Source organism: Platichthys flesus, chromosome 13, assembly GCF_949316205.1.
Source record: "Platichthys flesus chromosome 13, fPlaFle2.1, whole genome shotgun sequence".
In the NCBI taxonomy this organism is placed as follows: domain Eukaryota; kingdom Metazoa; phylum Chordata; class Actinopteri; order Pleuronectiformes; family Pleuronectidae; genus Platichthys; species Platichthys flesus.
In genome coordinates, this window is record NC_084957.1 from 20,955,499 (window position 1) to 20,971,056 (window position 15,558).

General features: G+C 43.4%; 1 protein-coding gene across 2 annotated transcripts in view; it reads right to left on the reverse strand.

The window, feature by feature from the left end:
* lats2 (large tumor suppressor kinase 2) overlaps positions 1-15,558 on the reverse strand; it is a 33,472-nt gene that overhangs the window by 14,264 nt on the left and 3,650 nt on the right. The window contains exon 2 of one of the 2 annotated variants that reach the window (XM_062402454.1): positions 10,666-11,394. In XM_062402454.1, the coding sequence (XP_062258438.1) occupies positions 10,666-11,031 (366 nt within the window). In that variant the 5' untranslated portion in view covers positions 11,032-11,394. Of the gene's footprint in view, positions 1-2,839; positions 3,012-10,665; positions 11,395-15,558 lie in introns of those variants that run through there. The other variant, XM_062402455.1, reaches the window with a different exon arrangement.

Here is a 15,558-nt window from a genome sequence, read left to right on the forward strand (position 1 = left end):
CTTTTATAACATCCCCTTGCCTGCAAATAAAGTATTCTCCAGGTGATGCCATCATACTACATTATATTACAGTTTAGTAAACAAACAGGACACTGAGGTGGAAAGATAAGCAATCAGACTATGTCGTCCCCTCTCCACAGAGCAACCCACACCTAGATGAGGAAATCCCCTAGTATGGCATATGACCTCACTGCAGAGACATTTATACTCTGAGCTCTTCCCAGACGGCCAGAAAAGGCGCCCCTGCTGGCCAAAAGGAGGGGCAGCAGCAACAAATTGAGGGCTTGAGACTTTTACAGATGACATTAAGTGCATGTCATTATTCATGGGGTCACAGCGGGAGTTGAACCACAAACCGTGACAGTGTTCAATTCTTGCTTTACAGCTTAGCCCCAGGCAAATCACATGTTTCTTTATGTTTGATGAGAAAAGAAGTAAAACTATTTTTTATAATTTACACATGCCCTAATGTGTAAAGTCCATGAACTTATACGAAGTGGTGCCTTTTACTTAAAGAGACTGATTTTTAATGTCTATTTGCTGCAGATGCTGTATTTACTTCTTTTCATTAAGAAGAATCTACCAAATGAAACCAAGCCTTTTCTGCTTCTGCACCAAAGCTCTGGAACAGTCTCCCTGTCTGCATCAGGACCCACTATTGATAATCTAAAATATAATTTTAAGTTCTACCTATTTAATCTTCCTTTTTAATTCAGCTCAAGACTCACTAGTCTTTTAATAGCCATCCTTTTTTTTACTTTGTATTTTTAACATCTTCTATACCTTTTTATTTTGTTTGCATGATAAAATTAATAAAAACTTCCAGATACCCAGAATATCAAAAAGATATTGGCAGTGATTATGAAGATGCCGTTCTCAAAACCATGACACATATTTTACAGTTTAACCATAAACTCTTTTTTTAAATGTAAAAAATACAAATACAACTAAATATGTACAACTTTTTTGGGAAGAGCTGTGCTGAGCTCTTCCCCAGAAAGAACATTAAACACCTGCAGTGCATTCTGACTGCGGCTGCCAGACTTCTAACAAGAACCAGGAGAAGTGAGCACGTTATTCCCACTCTTAAATCTTTACAATGGCTTCAAGATTATTTTAGAAGTTTTTAAAAGGGCTGCTGCGAGTTTATAAATCAGTCAGTGGCTTGGCTCAGCACTCAGATAAAAGAGCCTGGGGGTCAGAGGCAAAATGGTAAAACTAGAATTTAGCTACTAGGCAGAATACAGATGGAGGAAACTCTCCAATGCTCTTGCTAGTGCCACAACTTAATACTTACATTTTCTCTGGTGCGACTGCACTGCAACAGTGTTTATTGTTGCATTGTTTTTCTTTTATCTATTTTAACTCATTTCTCAACTCCCGCCCCATCACCCAGAAAAGATAAAATGTAGAAAATGGATTGGATGGATGGATGTTTTTTTATGTAATTATTTGCCTTATTCAAAACACTTTGAACTTTGTTGACTATGTTTGATAGATGTAACGCACATTAACCTGTGTAATACCACATGTAACGGAGGTACCTGTTTTGAAGCTGGTTAAAAAATACGTTGATGACGACCTTAGTAAAGAAAAAGCGGAGAAAGAGTGTCAGGAGTGTCAGGAAATGCAAGAACAGCTCAGGAGAGAGATTTTAACCCCTGTGCGGCCATTTTGATCCCATTCCTCCTGCGGTTTGCCGGTTACTGGATGCTTTTATTCATCAGGTGGAAACTAGATCAAACATAAATGGTTTAAAAGTAGAAGCGCAGAGAAACTGTGGGCACAGACAGCTCTGAAAGCCAGGAAATACCAAGGCCACACACTTTCTATGGCTTCTGTTGTGTGTGCATGTGTGTGTGGAGTGTCCATCACAGTGCATCTATAGGTGGACATACAAACTAAAGCATACAGCTTGCACATGCCTGCTTTTGTCCCCTCACATTGCATATACAAGTCCATGCACATAAATAACTGTACGTCCATGAGCCTGAGACTGACCACAGTCACACACACACCCACACAACTGTTTATACTCTGTTTCCTGTGTGTATGAGGATGTGTGTGTCTGTTGCATTCCTGTGTAGCGAGCAGAGAGCTGGCTGCCGGAGCCGCCCTGTAATGTCACATTATGTCCCCCTTTCTCTCTCTCGTACTTATCACATAAATCCCTTTTTCCTATAATGAAAAGTTGGCTTTAACTGCGAAAATGAATGCAGAATGACCAAACCATGTATGGTTAACATTGTTAAGTATTTCTGCCTTGCGTAGATAAAGAAGACCTTAAAGAATACAAGCGGTAGATGGGGGACGAAAAATCTGTAAATAGTTAGTTGAAAAATGATTTAGCAACCATTTTATACACTTATTGTTAAATATTTTTTGTAAATGGAAAAATGCAATAGGTTGTACGCATTCTAGCTTCTGAAATGTCATTATCTGATACTTTTCTTTTGCCATTAATTATTGTAAAGGGATCATTATTTGAGTTTTACTACTATTGGCTGAAAAACAGGTCTTGAGTTTTGTTTTGAGTTTTCATCCAAAATGGATGAAAACTCAAAACATTTAAGACGTGTGAATGTGTTTCACTCGGATTTACACATGAAAAATGCGGAAACATCAATTTCTTTTTTGGAATACAGTATATTACAGACAATATTGCAGATTTTGCAAGATTATCTATTGCTTCAAACCATGTCTGATGGGATACATTTAAGCAACTGAAAGTAAATCTCAGTGTTATACAGTAAAAGTAGACACGCATTTGATTAAATGAAAACTCAAAAACACATCTAACCAAGAGATAAATGAACAATCACTCTCACTCATCACTCACTCATCGTCATCCGCTTATCCGGGGTCGGGTCGCGGAGGGAGCAGCTCAAGCAGAGGGCCCCAGACTTCCCTTTCCCGGGCCACATTGACCAGCTCTGACGGGGGGATCCCGAGGCGTTCCCAGGCCAGTGTTGAGATATAATCTCTCCACCTAGTCCTGGGTCTTCCCCGAGGTCTCCTCCCCACTGGACGTGCCTGAAAAACCTCCCAAGGGAGGCGCCCAGTGGGCATACTTACCAGATGCCCGAACCACCTCAGCTGACTCCTTTCTAAGTAAAGGAGCAGCAGCTCTAATCCGAGTTCCTCACGGATGACTGGGCTTCTCACCCTATCCCTAAGGGAGACGCCAGCCACCCTTTTGAGAAAACTCATCTCGGCCGCTTGTACCCGCGATCTCGTCCTTTCGGTCATCACCCAGCCCTCATGACCATAGGTGAGGAAAGGAACGAAGATCGACCGGTAGATCGAGAGCTTTGCCTTGCGGCTCAGCTCTCTTTTCGTAACAACGGTGCGGTAAAGCGAACGCAATACCGCCCCCGCTGCTCCGATTCTCCGGCCAATCTCACGCTCCATAGTACCCTCACTCGCGAACAAGACCCTGAGGTACTTAAACTCCTTCACTTGGGCTAAGGACTCATTTCCTACCCGGAGTAAGCAATCCATCGGTTTCCTGCTAAGAGTCATGGCCTCAGATTTAGTGGTGCTGATCCTCATCCCAGCCGCTTCACACTCGTTCCACGTCCGGGGCGAAAACCGCATTGTTCCTCTTCAATCTGAGGTTCGACGATTGGCCAAACCCTCCTTTCCAGCACCTTGGAGTAGACTTTACCAGGGAGGCTGAGAAGTGTGATACCCCGGTAATTGGTACACACTCTCTGGTCCCCCTTTTTGAACCACCAGCCCGGTTTGCCACTCCTTTGGCACTGTACCCGACTCCCACGCGATGTTGAATAGGCGTGTCAACCATGACAGCCCCTCAACATCCAGAGCCTTTAGCATTTCTGGCTGGATCTCATCAATCCCTGGGGCTTTGCCACTGCGGAGATGTTTTACTACCTCAGTGACCTCCACCAGGGAAATTGACGACGAAACACCATCAACCTCGGCTTCCCTGACCACCGGTGTCCACGGGTTACCGCCCCTTGAGGAGCCTAAGACCCTGAGGCCACAGCTAGCCACCGCAGCTTCAGCAATGGAGGCTTTGAACACCGCCCACTCTGGCTCAATGCCCCCAACCTCCACAGGAATGCCAGAAAAACTCCGCCGGAGGTGTGAGTTGAAGATACCTAGGTCGGGGGCCTCCTCCAGACGTTCCCAGTTCACCCGCACTACTCGTTTGGGCTTACCAGGTCTATCCGGAAATTTCCCCCATTCCCTCATCCAACTCACAACCAGATGGTGGTCGGTTGACAGTTCCGCCCCTCTCTTTACCCGAGTGTCCAAAACATGCGGCCTCAGATCAGATGACACAATCACAAAATCGATCATTTATCTTCGGCCTAGGGTACTCTGGTACCAGGTACATTTATGAGCACCCTTATGTTCGAACATGGTGTTTGTTATGGATAATGCATGACTAGCACAGAAGTCCAATAACAAACGACCGCTCGGGTTTAGATCAGGGTGGCCGTTCCTCCCCACCACGCCTCTACAGGTGTCTCCATCGTTGCCCACGTGGGCGTTGAAGTCACCCAGCAGAACTACGGAGTCCCCTATTGGAGCCCCATACAGGACTCCATTCAGGGTCTCCAAGAAGGTCGAGTACTCTGAGCTGCTGTTTGGTGCATACGCACAAACAACAGTCAGATTTTTCCCCCCTACAACCCTTAGGCGCAGGGAGGCGACCCTCTCGTCTACCGGGGAAAACTCCAACACCGGGGCGCTCAGCCGGGGATTTATGAGTATCCCCACACCCGCCCGGCGCCCAACGCCCTCGGCAACTCCGGAGAAGAATAGAGTCCAACCCTTATCCAGGAGTACGGTACCAGAGCTGAGACTGTGCGTGGAGGTAAGCCCCACCAGATCTAACTGATAGCGCTCCACCTCCCTCACAAGCTCCGGTTCCTTTCCCCACAGCGAGGTGACGTTCCACGTCCTCAGAGCCAGCTTCTGTCGCCCGGGTCTGGTCCGTCGAGACCCCCTACCTTCGCTGCCACCCATGTGGCTGCGCACCCGACCCCAACGGGGCCGGCCCACAGGTGGTGGGCCCATGGGATGAAGAGAGGGGGGGTGCCACGTAGTTTGTTCGGGCTATGCCCGACCGGGCTCCGTGGCAAACCCGGCCACCAGGCGCTCGCCATCGAGCCCTCCGTCTGGGCCTAGCTCCAGACGGGGGCCCCGGGCTTCCTCCGGGCCGGGTCACATCTCCTCTCCTTCCGTTATTCTAAATGAACAATCATACACTTTAAATATTATTTGTTATATTCATTTTCTTCCATCTTGGTTAGAGGGTCGAACACCAACTATATAAAAGATAGAAATAAGGAGATATATTTTTTTCTCACCTTTGACAGAATAGTCTGTAGTGAGGATAAATATTTGGTCTTAAATTTAACTGCAGATATCTAAGCTGATATTGAACAGTTCAGAGACTGTTCTTCTATTTTTATGTTATGTTTGTTGTTCCTCTTTTTGATTGTGCATGTGTTTGCATTCATGCGTGCCTGTGCAAAGGCGGGCCCAGTGACCCCGGCTGTCATGGCGACAGATGTTCCTTGCTCACATTCCTCAGACCAGGAAGCAAGAATTCAAATTATTTGCAATCTGGATAGTCTCTCTCTCCTTCTCTCCCTCGAAAATATCCAGGCCACATTTTCACTCTTAATGGTTGCGGGCTGGGAGCCGCCGACTTATCCCAATGCATAATCACCAGCCTACAAACTCCGCACACGCACACAGAGGGGCTCACACAGACAAAACACACACACACACTCTTCTCTTGTGATGGTCAACAACATTATCCTCCGAACTTGACCAAACCAGAAACACATTCCCTACAAATCAAAGCCACATGGAGGACGTACGGAGCAAAAGGGACGCATCGTTTCCACACAGAGATCCATTGAAACCTGCGCCATCTTCCTTCATTCCTTTTCCTCAACCATCGCAGTACTCATAAATAAGTTTCACCATATTGACAAATCACTTCAGCGCGAGGCGAGGGATGCCAATATTCATCCACTGCTTCCGCGTTACGTTAAGTTGACCTCATTGTTGCGTGATCACAGTTTTCGCTTGATAACAGGCCGAAGGTTGTAATACGCTCATCGTGCTACAGATACCTTCGCTGTCGCAGTTTGTCCTGCACATACAGCAGGAGGCCTGCTGGGATTGCCGCTGACCGCTCCCCTCCTTTCCCTTCACTTCCTCCTTCACTCTGTCATCTTGGTGCGTGGCATGTCACTACGCCCCCCCCCCCCACACTCACTCCCCCTCCAAAGCATTTCCTCCTTAAAAAAAGAAAAAGTGATTATGTAACTAGACACACTGCACAATGTAAGCTTCAGACGGAAAAGACGGGGAAGACGAAGAGGACGAGGAGGCGGAAGAAGCAGCTTGTTGATAATAAATACTGTGTTACCTCGAAAGACGTAGAAGCTGATTGTTGACATTGTTGCTCTGGATTGGTTTGAAACAGATACCAAAATATAGATTCAGCTCAGTAGCCTAAAAGAGTCAAAGGTGAATTATTGGTATTCACAAACATTAGTACAGTCAAGTATATGTACAGCGTGGGGGTAAAAGTTCATGAGAGCTCTGATTGGCTGGATCAGTGATTTCATCCATTTACGACAATTTATTTCTCCCTCACTTCCGTCTCTTCCTTCCTTCTTCCACAAACAAAACAGAATCAGAGCAGAGTGAAGGAAAGGGCTTTAGAGAACCTGCTGTGACACTTATTCACACACATTATTACAGTGGGCAACAGGGAAAACTTGATACAGATCTATAGTGATGTGAAAATGGCTGCCTAGTTTTTATTGCCCCTTAAGCTTCAGGTGCCACGTAGACAATGGATGCCAAACTGAAATGAGACGCAGCCCCCTTCTCATGACCTGCTGCTGCCATTATCTCTTTCAAAAAAAGTGTGTCAATGAGGCCCAATGAATCGTGGGAACGGGTGACCAAGAAGGATCCAACTATTGGAGCAAGGGACATATTTGTGATCACATTTGAAGGGTCCTTTGAAATAGAACAACCTTGTCACGACACTGTGACGCAATCCATCGTCAAACAGAGCTTTCTAGCAACATTAGGTGTTGTGAAGCTGCAACAAATGGTGAATCATTTACTATTAATTTGATTAATTAAGGCAAAGTGACAAAATTAAATCTAACTTCCAGTTTTCCAAATTTTAGAAACGACAAACATTTATTTCTATAGGGTCTGGACTGTTGGTTGGGCAAAACAAGACATTAAGAGATCCACTTGGACTCGATTATAATGAGACAATCACTAGCTACTGAAAACGTATGCACAAAACTAATAATAAATGAACTGTTTGTTGTTGATCAGTCAACCTTCATCAGTCAAGACATCAAACCAGGTCAAGACCCAACACTGTGCATGATATTCAGGTTTTAAAATCCATTTCAGTCTGATATTAAATATTTAACCAAAAATGTAGTCTGCGTATAAAAGAAAATAGTAAAGCGTGACCTGGACCAACCATCCATAGACCACGTCCCTTTGCCTGTTGGTATTTAACAGACTTGTGAACAAACTCTGGTCTGTGCTCTATATTGTGGTCTAATGTGCTTTGAATGTGGAAACTGCCTCAAGCTAAAATAAGTGTTGGTTTCTTCATTGTTCACATTTTTACTATTGGATTTACTTCAGTAATGATTTATTACTCATTATGTGTAATGAATCAGTCAAACTAGATAATTCAACTTGTGCATTCCTCACAAGAATTGACCCAAGACACACAGAGACCTGCAGAGACACACAGGGACAAAGACTGGGACAGACGGAGCATGGGAGGCGAAGGGTTGGGTGGCGACACGTCTGCAGCAGGAGGAACTGTTCCACCCTGCTGCCATTGAATGTTCACTTCCTGTTTGTATTGACTGGGCCCATATTGGTCTGGTACATTCACAAAAGGTGGCAGCAATGGAAGTCAATGAGCTGAGGAAAACGACTGCCTCGCAACTGGTCAAGCGCTTGATTCGGCGGGACTTCCAAACCATAGCTCCATGCCATGATCAATTCAGTGGAGACTCTGGCTCCAAGCAAAGTTGTTCATGCATGAGTCCTCCTCCTGTTTGCAAGATTTACAGTTTATGCTCGAGAATGATTACAGTCTCAAATTTAGAGACAGTAGAAAAGTTTTGGATAGTTTGTTAAAAGATTAACTGTATGAAAAAAGTCTGTGTCAACAGTTACACAACACACTTAACAAAGAAGCGCTTTTAAGAACAACTGTGAACAGACACAGAGCAGAAAGTTGGCTGGAGGTACGCATTTTCACCCTGTTTTAAACCCAAACTCACACCAACTGGAAACTCTCACGCAGATTTAAAGTACACAAGCAGGTCAATCTGCAACAGCTTCTTAATCACCACGTTACAAGTCAAAATACTAATGGCCGTAATATGAGCCAATATAAGGCAATTTTTCACTGTTGTCAGACTTGATTAAAGTAAAACAAAAATACTGGTAGATAAATCAATTGGCTTTGGCAGTTCAAATATGCTATATTTTAGCATTTTCTGAGAAAATAACGTGGTGAACCAATAAAATAACTAATTCAGATTGGTAAAAGTGAATATAACAGTGTGCAGCGTATACGATAGTTAGATGGCAGTTTAATGAAAATGGAATACATCATGGCTCAAGCTTTAAAGGTTTCTGTTCCAAGGTCACAAGTCTCTGGGAGGCTGAAAAGATTGTGTACTCTGCTCTGATGAACTACAAGTCCAGTGAAAGACAGGGAATCAAGATACAGAGTTAAGGTCCTGCTGTCAGCAAACAACCGACCAACAGCGGGTCTTAAGCTGCAATAAGTTAAAAATTGATTTTGGCTTTTCCCTGCAGCCTTAGAACTTCCCTGCAGCGGGGAGCTTTCTTCGCAGGGCTGTGCATGGGCTTGAGTGAAGCATTCTTCACAGGCCGAGCTCTGTCACAGGGCCTGTCCTCCAGACCTTTAACCACTGATGTTCCAAAGCTCAACTGGACCGGTCGCACCTAACACCTTCCTCATCTTCTCCATGTATAGAAATAACATTAAGTGTGATAACGTTGTCGAAGCAAAACATACAGACTTGATCATTTATATCACAGTTAATCAGGATAAACTATTTGGTAAGTCATAGGGTTAAAAAAAGCTTTGAATGGACTTTCTGGTTATATTTTCACTTCTAGCAGAACATCATAGCAATAAATCTACGTGTCATCCGTGATGCAACAGCAATGTGCAACATCCAACAGCACCATTTCACACATTTACTTTGCAGATAAGCTCTGAATTTGTGAGATGAATAAATCTGCTCTAAACATTTGGAGCTGCAGCATATTGGTGTGATGCTGACATCACCTCTCCTCCAACTCGAGGGAGGTGACCCCTGATTAACAGGATCCACATGATTCTCAGTGATTTTGTTGTGTATTCGTTAGAGTAAAACATGTTGACATATGCTTAGAACATAATAATAGGCTTACATTTATGGTGTTTGCCCTTTGGACACTCAGACATTCTCAGAGAGTCCACCAGGTGTTTGTCTTATTTACTTTACCTATTTGGGGACGACCTTTGATCTAGGGAACCATCTCTGACCAGTTAACAAATGGGCTCAGAAGGGATGTTCTTGACCAGTGTGTCTTCATGTTCGGACACAAAAACGTGTCCTTATTAAGTCAGAAATCCCATGTGGGATGTGTTTTACCCAGAAGTCATGGGTGGAACCAAACTCCCTATATAACTGTGTGTAAGACCCCAGCACGTCAGACTTTCACTATTGGCTGTGTGTCTCCGGGTATCTAGATGCCCGTCCCGACCTGTAATTTCTTGTAATAAACTTTGTTACACTGAAACTACTGGGTCCTCGGAATCCTTCCTTCATCATCAACAACTTCTACAACATCATCGACCTCTCGGCTGCATCAAATATACGATAATTTCTAAAGTGAAGGTCGAGAGTAGCACAGGCATGGAAACTTTCTAGACGTTTGATGGCGAATTTGCATTCCACACGATATTTCAACATATCAACTCTCAGGCCTGTGTTTTGTGATGGCAGCGCTGTACACTTAGCGAGGACGTCGAGTATTGTATTGCATCCATGAGCGTATGGCTCCCTTTTCTTTTTTTGCTGCTTACATTAAGAATTCCTACTGAAGGAGGCAGAGTGACTTTGTATGTCCAAGAGTAACAGAGCAACAAATTCATAAACTGCATTCAGACACATCACATCCCATATCTTTCTGCTTCTTGTATCATGCATCAAAGCAATGAAAAGAAATTCAAGCAAAAACAGTAACTTTATCAGTTATGATTCCTGTTTGGTTTTCATACATGGTGCAGTTAAACGTCAGAAAAAAAAAAAAAAATATATAATCTAAAATGAGAGTTTATGAAGTTGGTTTAGGTGTTTGAGAACTTTTGATCAACCAGGTCGAGGCATTTGCTCATTTTGAAGAAAATGATCTATTCCATTACTGTTTCTGTTGAATTATTACCTCCGCCAAGGATCTAATGTTTTCACCACTGTTAGTTTGTTTGTTTGTTTGTCAGCAGGATTACGGGCCCATTACAGGAAATATTACTATGGTAGTTTTTTTGTTTTTGTTAAATAGAGATACAGAATTATTTTAAATTTTCTAGCTCACCTGGTCACAGCCGGCGTTCACCAGCTCTTGCAGCATCTGCCGGTTCACCTCCCCAGCGCCTGAAGGGTGCCCCGACCCCGAGGATGGGCCCGACTCATTGGCGAAGGGCATGAGCGACTTGCGGATTTCCCGCAGGGCATTCTGGTAGTTGTTAAACTTCTGCGGGGGTCGGACCTGCTGCTGCCGGCTTGCTGTGTCCTTTCCGCTCTTGCAGTCGGCCCCTCTGCCGCCGTCGCCCCGGGAGCTGCCCCCATGCAGGGCCTGGCTCACCAGCTTGGCCGGCTGCTTCAGACCCTCCTTGATCTCCTGAAGCCTCTGGCGCGTGTTGCCCACGTACGGGGCGGCCGGGAAAGTCTTTGGCCTCATGGCCTCAGTACCTGAGGAGAGGCACCTACTCTAAAAGGGAAACACACACTCACATGCACTCACACAAATTGACACTCACTCCCCTGCACCCTCCGAAGGATCCCTTTCAAGCTGGCTGACCTAAATAGATAAAGAGTGTCCCACAGCAGATCTTGGAGTCCCTGTGTGTGTCCCTTTATTTGTTTGTGTCTCTCTTTGTGTTTCTGATTCTTGCCGATGCTGGTGGGTTGGCTAAGGATGATGTGGGGATACTACAAACATTCCATGGTGCAGCTCTCAAGGTTCAGGTTCCAGCTTATTCCAGGAAATGCAGCCGGTCACGAGGGCACTGCGGAGCCAAACCATGATGCTGCCAATCTGCGCCTGTGGAGGAGGGACACAGTTTGAGCATAAAGAGTGTGGTCAAGTAAAGTGTTGGTGTTTTTCTGAGATTCTAAAATGAAAGCCAGCACTGGTCTGTTTACATCGTGAGCACAGGAACGTTAAAAGTGCTTTCCATTGATCAGAGTTTTTATACCTCATACATGTTTATGTTGAACAGCTGTCAGTGCATTGGAGGAGGGAAAGGATTGACAGTAGTAACATTTAGTGCTCCACTTATTCATCATTTATATAAACTTTATGGTTAAACAGTAACATAACAAGCCTCAACAACATTTCTCTGTTGGTTGTATTTATGTTGTCTTTTTATTTATAGTTATTTATAAAAGTCTATGGTTCAAAAGTAAAAGCCTCAGTTACATGTATTTTTCCTAAGAGTATAATAACAACATCTTAGGAATCAATGCCAATATATTGCATAAAAAAAATGTTCAATCCCGATATCGGACCCTCAAAAATACAATATCTAAATTCTATGGAAACATCATCTTTCGTCACTTTTATGCAAACAGCCATTAAAGATTACTGGCAAACTACAGGATTTGATTAATTAAAATGATTGACATATTGTTAAGTTGTATGGGCCTTTACATGTTAGAGAATCACAAACCTGCCGAGCTGAGGTGATGAACTGATTTATTAAGACAATTTGTTTTTTTGGGGTTGTTCTTCAAGCCCAACATGTATATTTCAAAATATAGCAAAAATATTTTTGGGATTGTTTACACATGATATAACCTTGGACTCTTGGAGATGGTGATTCGTTATTGCTGTTATTGTCTTCGAAATTAGTTAGAGTCAATGCATCACATCATAGGTGGCTGGCATGATCAGCTGTTATCTGCTATTTGAAAGGATGAAGGTCTATTCCAGCCTGATATCATGATTAGAATATTGTCATTGATGTCTCAAACATGGCTCCAGTTAGAGTCTGGTATAACCTGGATGTCAGATTCAGTATTACTTGTGCGGAAGCAGCATTGGTGAATACCGAATGCATAATACAGGAATGTAAGGGGTCAAGAAATGCCACCTGAACCCCCCCCCCCCCCCCCTCCGCATCACATCTATGCATAGTTCTGGTTGCACAAGTCAGGCCCTCTCACTGCATACCTCTGCTACGTGGTCATCAGTAAACACCCCTGTGAGAGCGCAGCGCTGCATCTTGGGATCAAAACAAGTCAGGAGCCCTCCCTGCTGCAACCTCAGCCCCCCCCCACCCCAAACCGCAGCTCTGCCTGCGATGCTCCCCTGTGATCCGACATGCAACACCATCTGACAGTCCTATCTGGAGGACCATACTCAGCATTCTGCCACAGCAGCGTTACTCCTCCGGGGCAGATGGGATGACGTGCGGAACAAATGCACATGTTCCTGTCAGGCGCCGTATTTGACGATTGACATTGCAACAGTGGGATGTACAGTGTTTGGAAGGAGTGAGACAATTGAAGATGTGGTGCAATGGAATGCAGATAACAGGCACAAAATCTGCAATAAATGAAGAAAAGTGAGACATATTGAATCGAAACCTCGTGTTGTTACCAGTGTCTGGCTGCTGAAAGCTTTTATTCTGTATCTGCAACATTTTTAAACTTAAAAATGACAGATATGGTGCATGTGTATGAATCGATAAGTCTGAAAAATGTAATTTTCCAAAGACACAGTTCTCTTAGGAGTAACAGCCGCAGGATGAAAACCAGACTATTGCTTTATTCCTATTACTACAAAAAGGAATTCTGTCGGTGGACTGTTCTACAGATCTCTACAGAGCTGAGGAGGGGATGCATCCAAAGTTCAAATCCGTTGAACTTTGACCTGAGCTGTGTTGACCATTGTCATAGCTTGAGTCAAGCAATGGATTAAAACTGATTTGCCGACATGCATTTCTGAATTTCCTGAACACAAAAAATAACAAACTGACCTTGGATCAGACCAAGGGATGGAGATATTACTGCTTGGTGAAATACCAGCTGGCAGATCAACTGAGTTAATATCTGTAATATAGCTGTCCTGCTAAGAAAATAAACATTGTTGATAGTAAATACATTCAACAAACAGCACAAGGCCATTGTTCTTCTACTGTAAAGTAAGCTTGGTGGGACTGAATTTAGGAATGCAATGCTTTGAGCTAAATTTAAATATATTGTACGGTGTTGCTTTTCTGCAGATGTAAACAAGCTATATGGCAAACTGGCTCAAAGGCTCTGTTGTTCATGGAGACTGTAAACTAATAAACTAAACATCAACATGCTCACATGGTTATATACATGTTTTTCATTCGCTTATAAATGTATATATTTGCAGTTACCAAAAACAATTCCTACACCGATTTGTATTTGCCTTATTTATCTGACAACTAATTGATAAAGTTTGGAAGCCAGAGCACTTTGTAGTTTATTGAAATACAAGGACAACAGAATTTTTTTTGTGAATACAGGCGTCTGGAGGTAAAAAACATTTAAAACTGTTATCATAAAGCAGAAGCTAAATCCTGTTTCAACTCCACACTATAAATACAACAATTAAGTGTTTAAGACTTGCTGCACCTTTAATTCAAACATCTGATCGACTTCTTCATAGCAACAGCCGCTGAGGCTCATAGATATTGTAGTATTTATGCAACAAACCATCTGACTAAATGAGTTCTCAGATACCAAATTGAAACACTGCTCAGAAATAAATGAAAAATGTCTTTAAAAAAAAACACATGAAGATTTTGCTGTTGTTCAATAACAGAGTGGAAAATAGCTAATTGAAATGAAAATAAATTTGATGGTTTTATGTGATTTAAATATATTTACATTCTGTATCATAGATATGAAGAAATGTTTTATCCATGCAATAGATCGCTGTGATCCCACCAGAGAACTGCTGAACTCCCCCCCTACCCCGGGAGAAGGGCGGGGACAAGCTGCATAAATGATGCTCCATCTCTGGGATCTCTTGCCTCCATTCCTGCAATGCTTCAGGCGCCATGTCTGACCTACGAGAATGCCATTCCACAAGTAACTACAAGTAGACTCATACCATCGATGAATCATGGGACAGACTATGCTGACCAAAATAAACTGAAGGAAAAACAAAGATCTATGGATGATTGCTGTCTGGAAATAAGTCGTAGGAGGATGTTTGAGTACAACCTGAATAATTTAACAGATTTGTTAAAATAGTTCACAGATTCAAATTCTATGCTTTCTGACCGTCTGCAGCTCAGATGAAATCTAACCTGTGATTTGAGAATCTGGATGATTCTATGAAAATATGTACAGAGGAGAAATAACTAAATGTAAAAGTCAACTGAAGTCTACAGGTTTGAAAAGACAGCAAAGAGGAGTAAATCATTATCTATATAGAAGCTTTCAAATCCAAAGTTATAAAGAGCCTCACATAAAAAGCGTGACCTTGTAAAGAAAACAGAAATGAAAACAACAAAAACTATACATATATAAAAAATTAGGATGTAAAATTGAACCAGTAGAGGTAAACTATTCCATCCTAAAGGGGACATATTATGAAAATTCCACTTTTGTAGTACTTCTACACGTTAATTTGGGTATCTGGCATGTCTACCATCCCAAAAACTCTGGAAGAAAACAACTCCAGCGATTTGTTGTGGTTCCTCTATGTCAGAAACGATATGCTAGAGTGCGTCGAATGGGATTATGACCGAAATAAACGTCATAATCACATCATGCCCATGTAGGGAGTTTCGCTAGACAGCCTTTGACGAGCGAGCTAACGCTAGCCCGGCCCGGTTAGCTCGGGTGGAGCTCTGCTAGCGTTAGCTCGCTGCTGCTACCTATCAGACATTTAAGTGGCCGCATAAAGAAGAGACCCCCGGGACACCTCTAACAGTGTGGAAGGATGCTGCTGCGCCAGCTCAAGCTCCCACTGCGGGGCTGTGCTGGGGAGCTGGGGCTCTCGCAGCCAGGCTCACCGGGGGGTGAGGGGGGCGGGGCACTCAAACAGGTCAATCTGAGGAGGGCTGTTTTAGACAGGGTAAAAAGGGTGCTGTTTTAAATGATCCTTGTGGTATTTTGACCAAAATATGTTACAGACATTTCATTAAGACCCCAAGGAACCATATCAACTGTGGTCAAATGGGCATAATATGTCCCCTTTACAGCTTCACTGTGTAGAATTTTT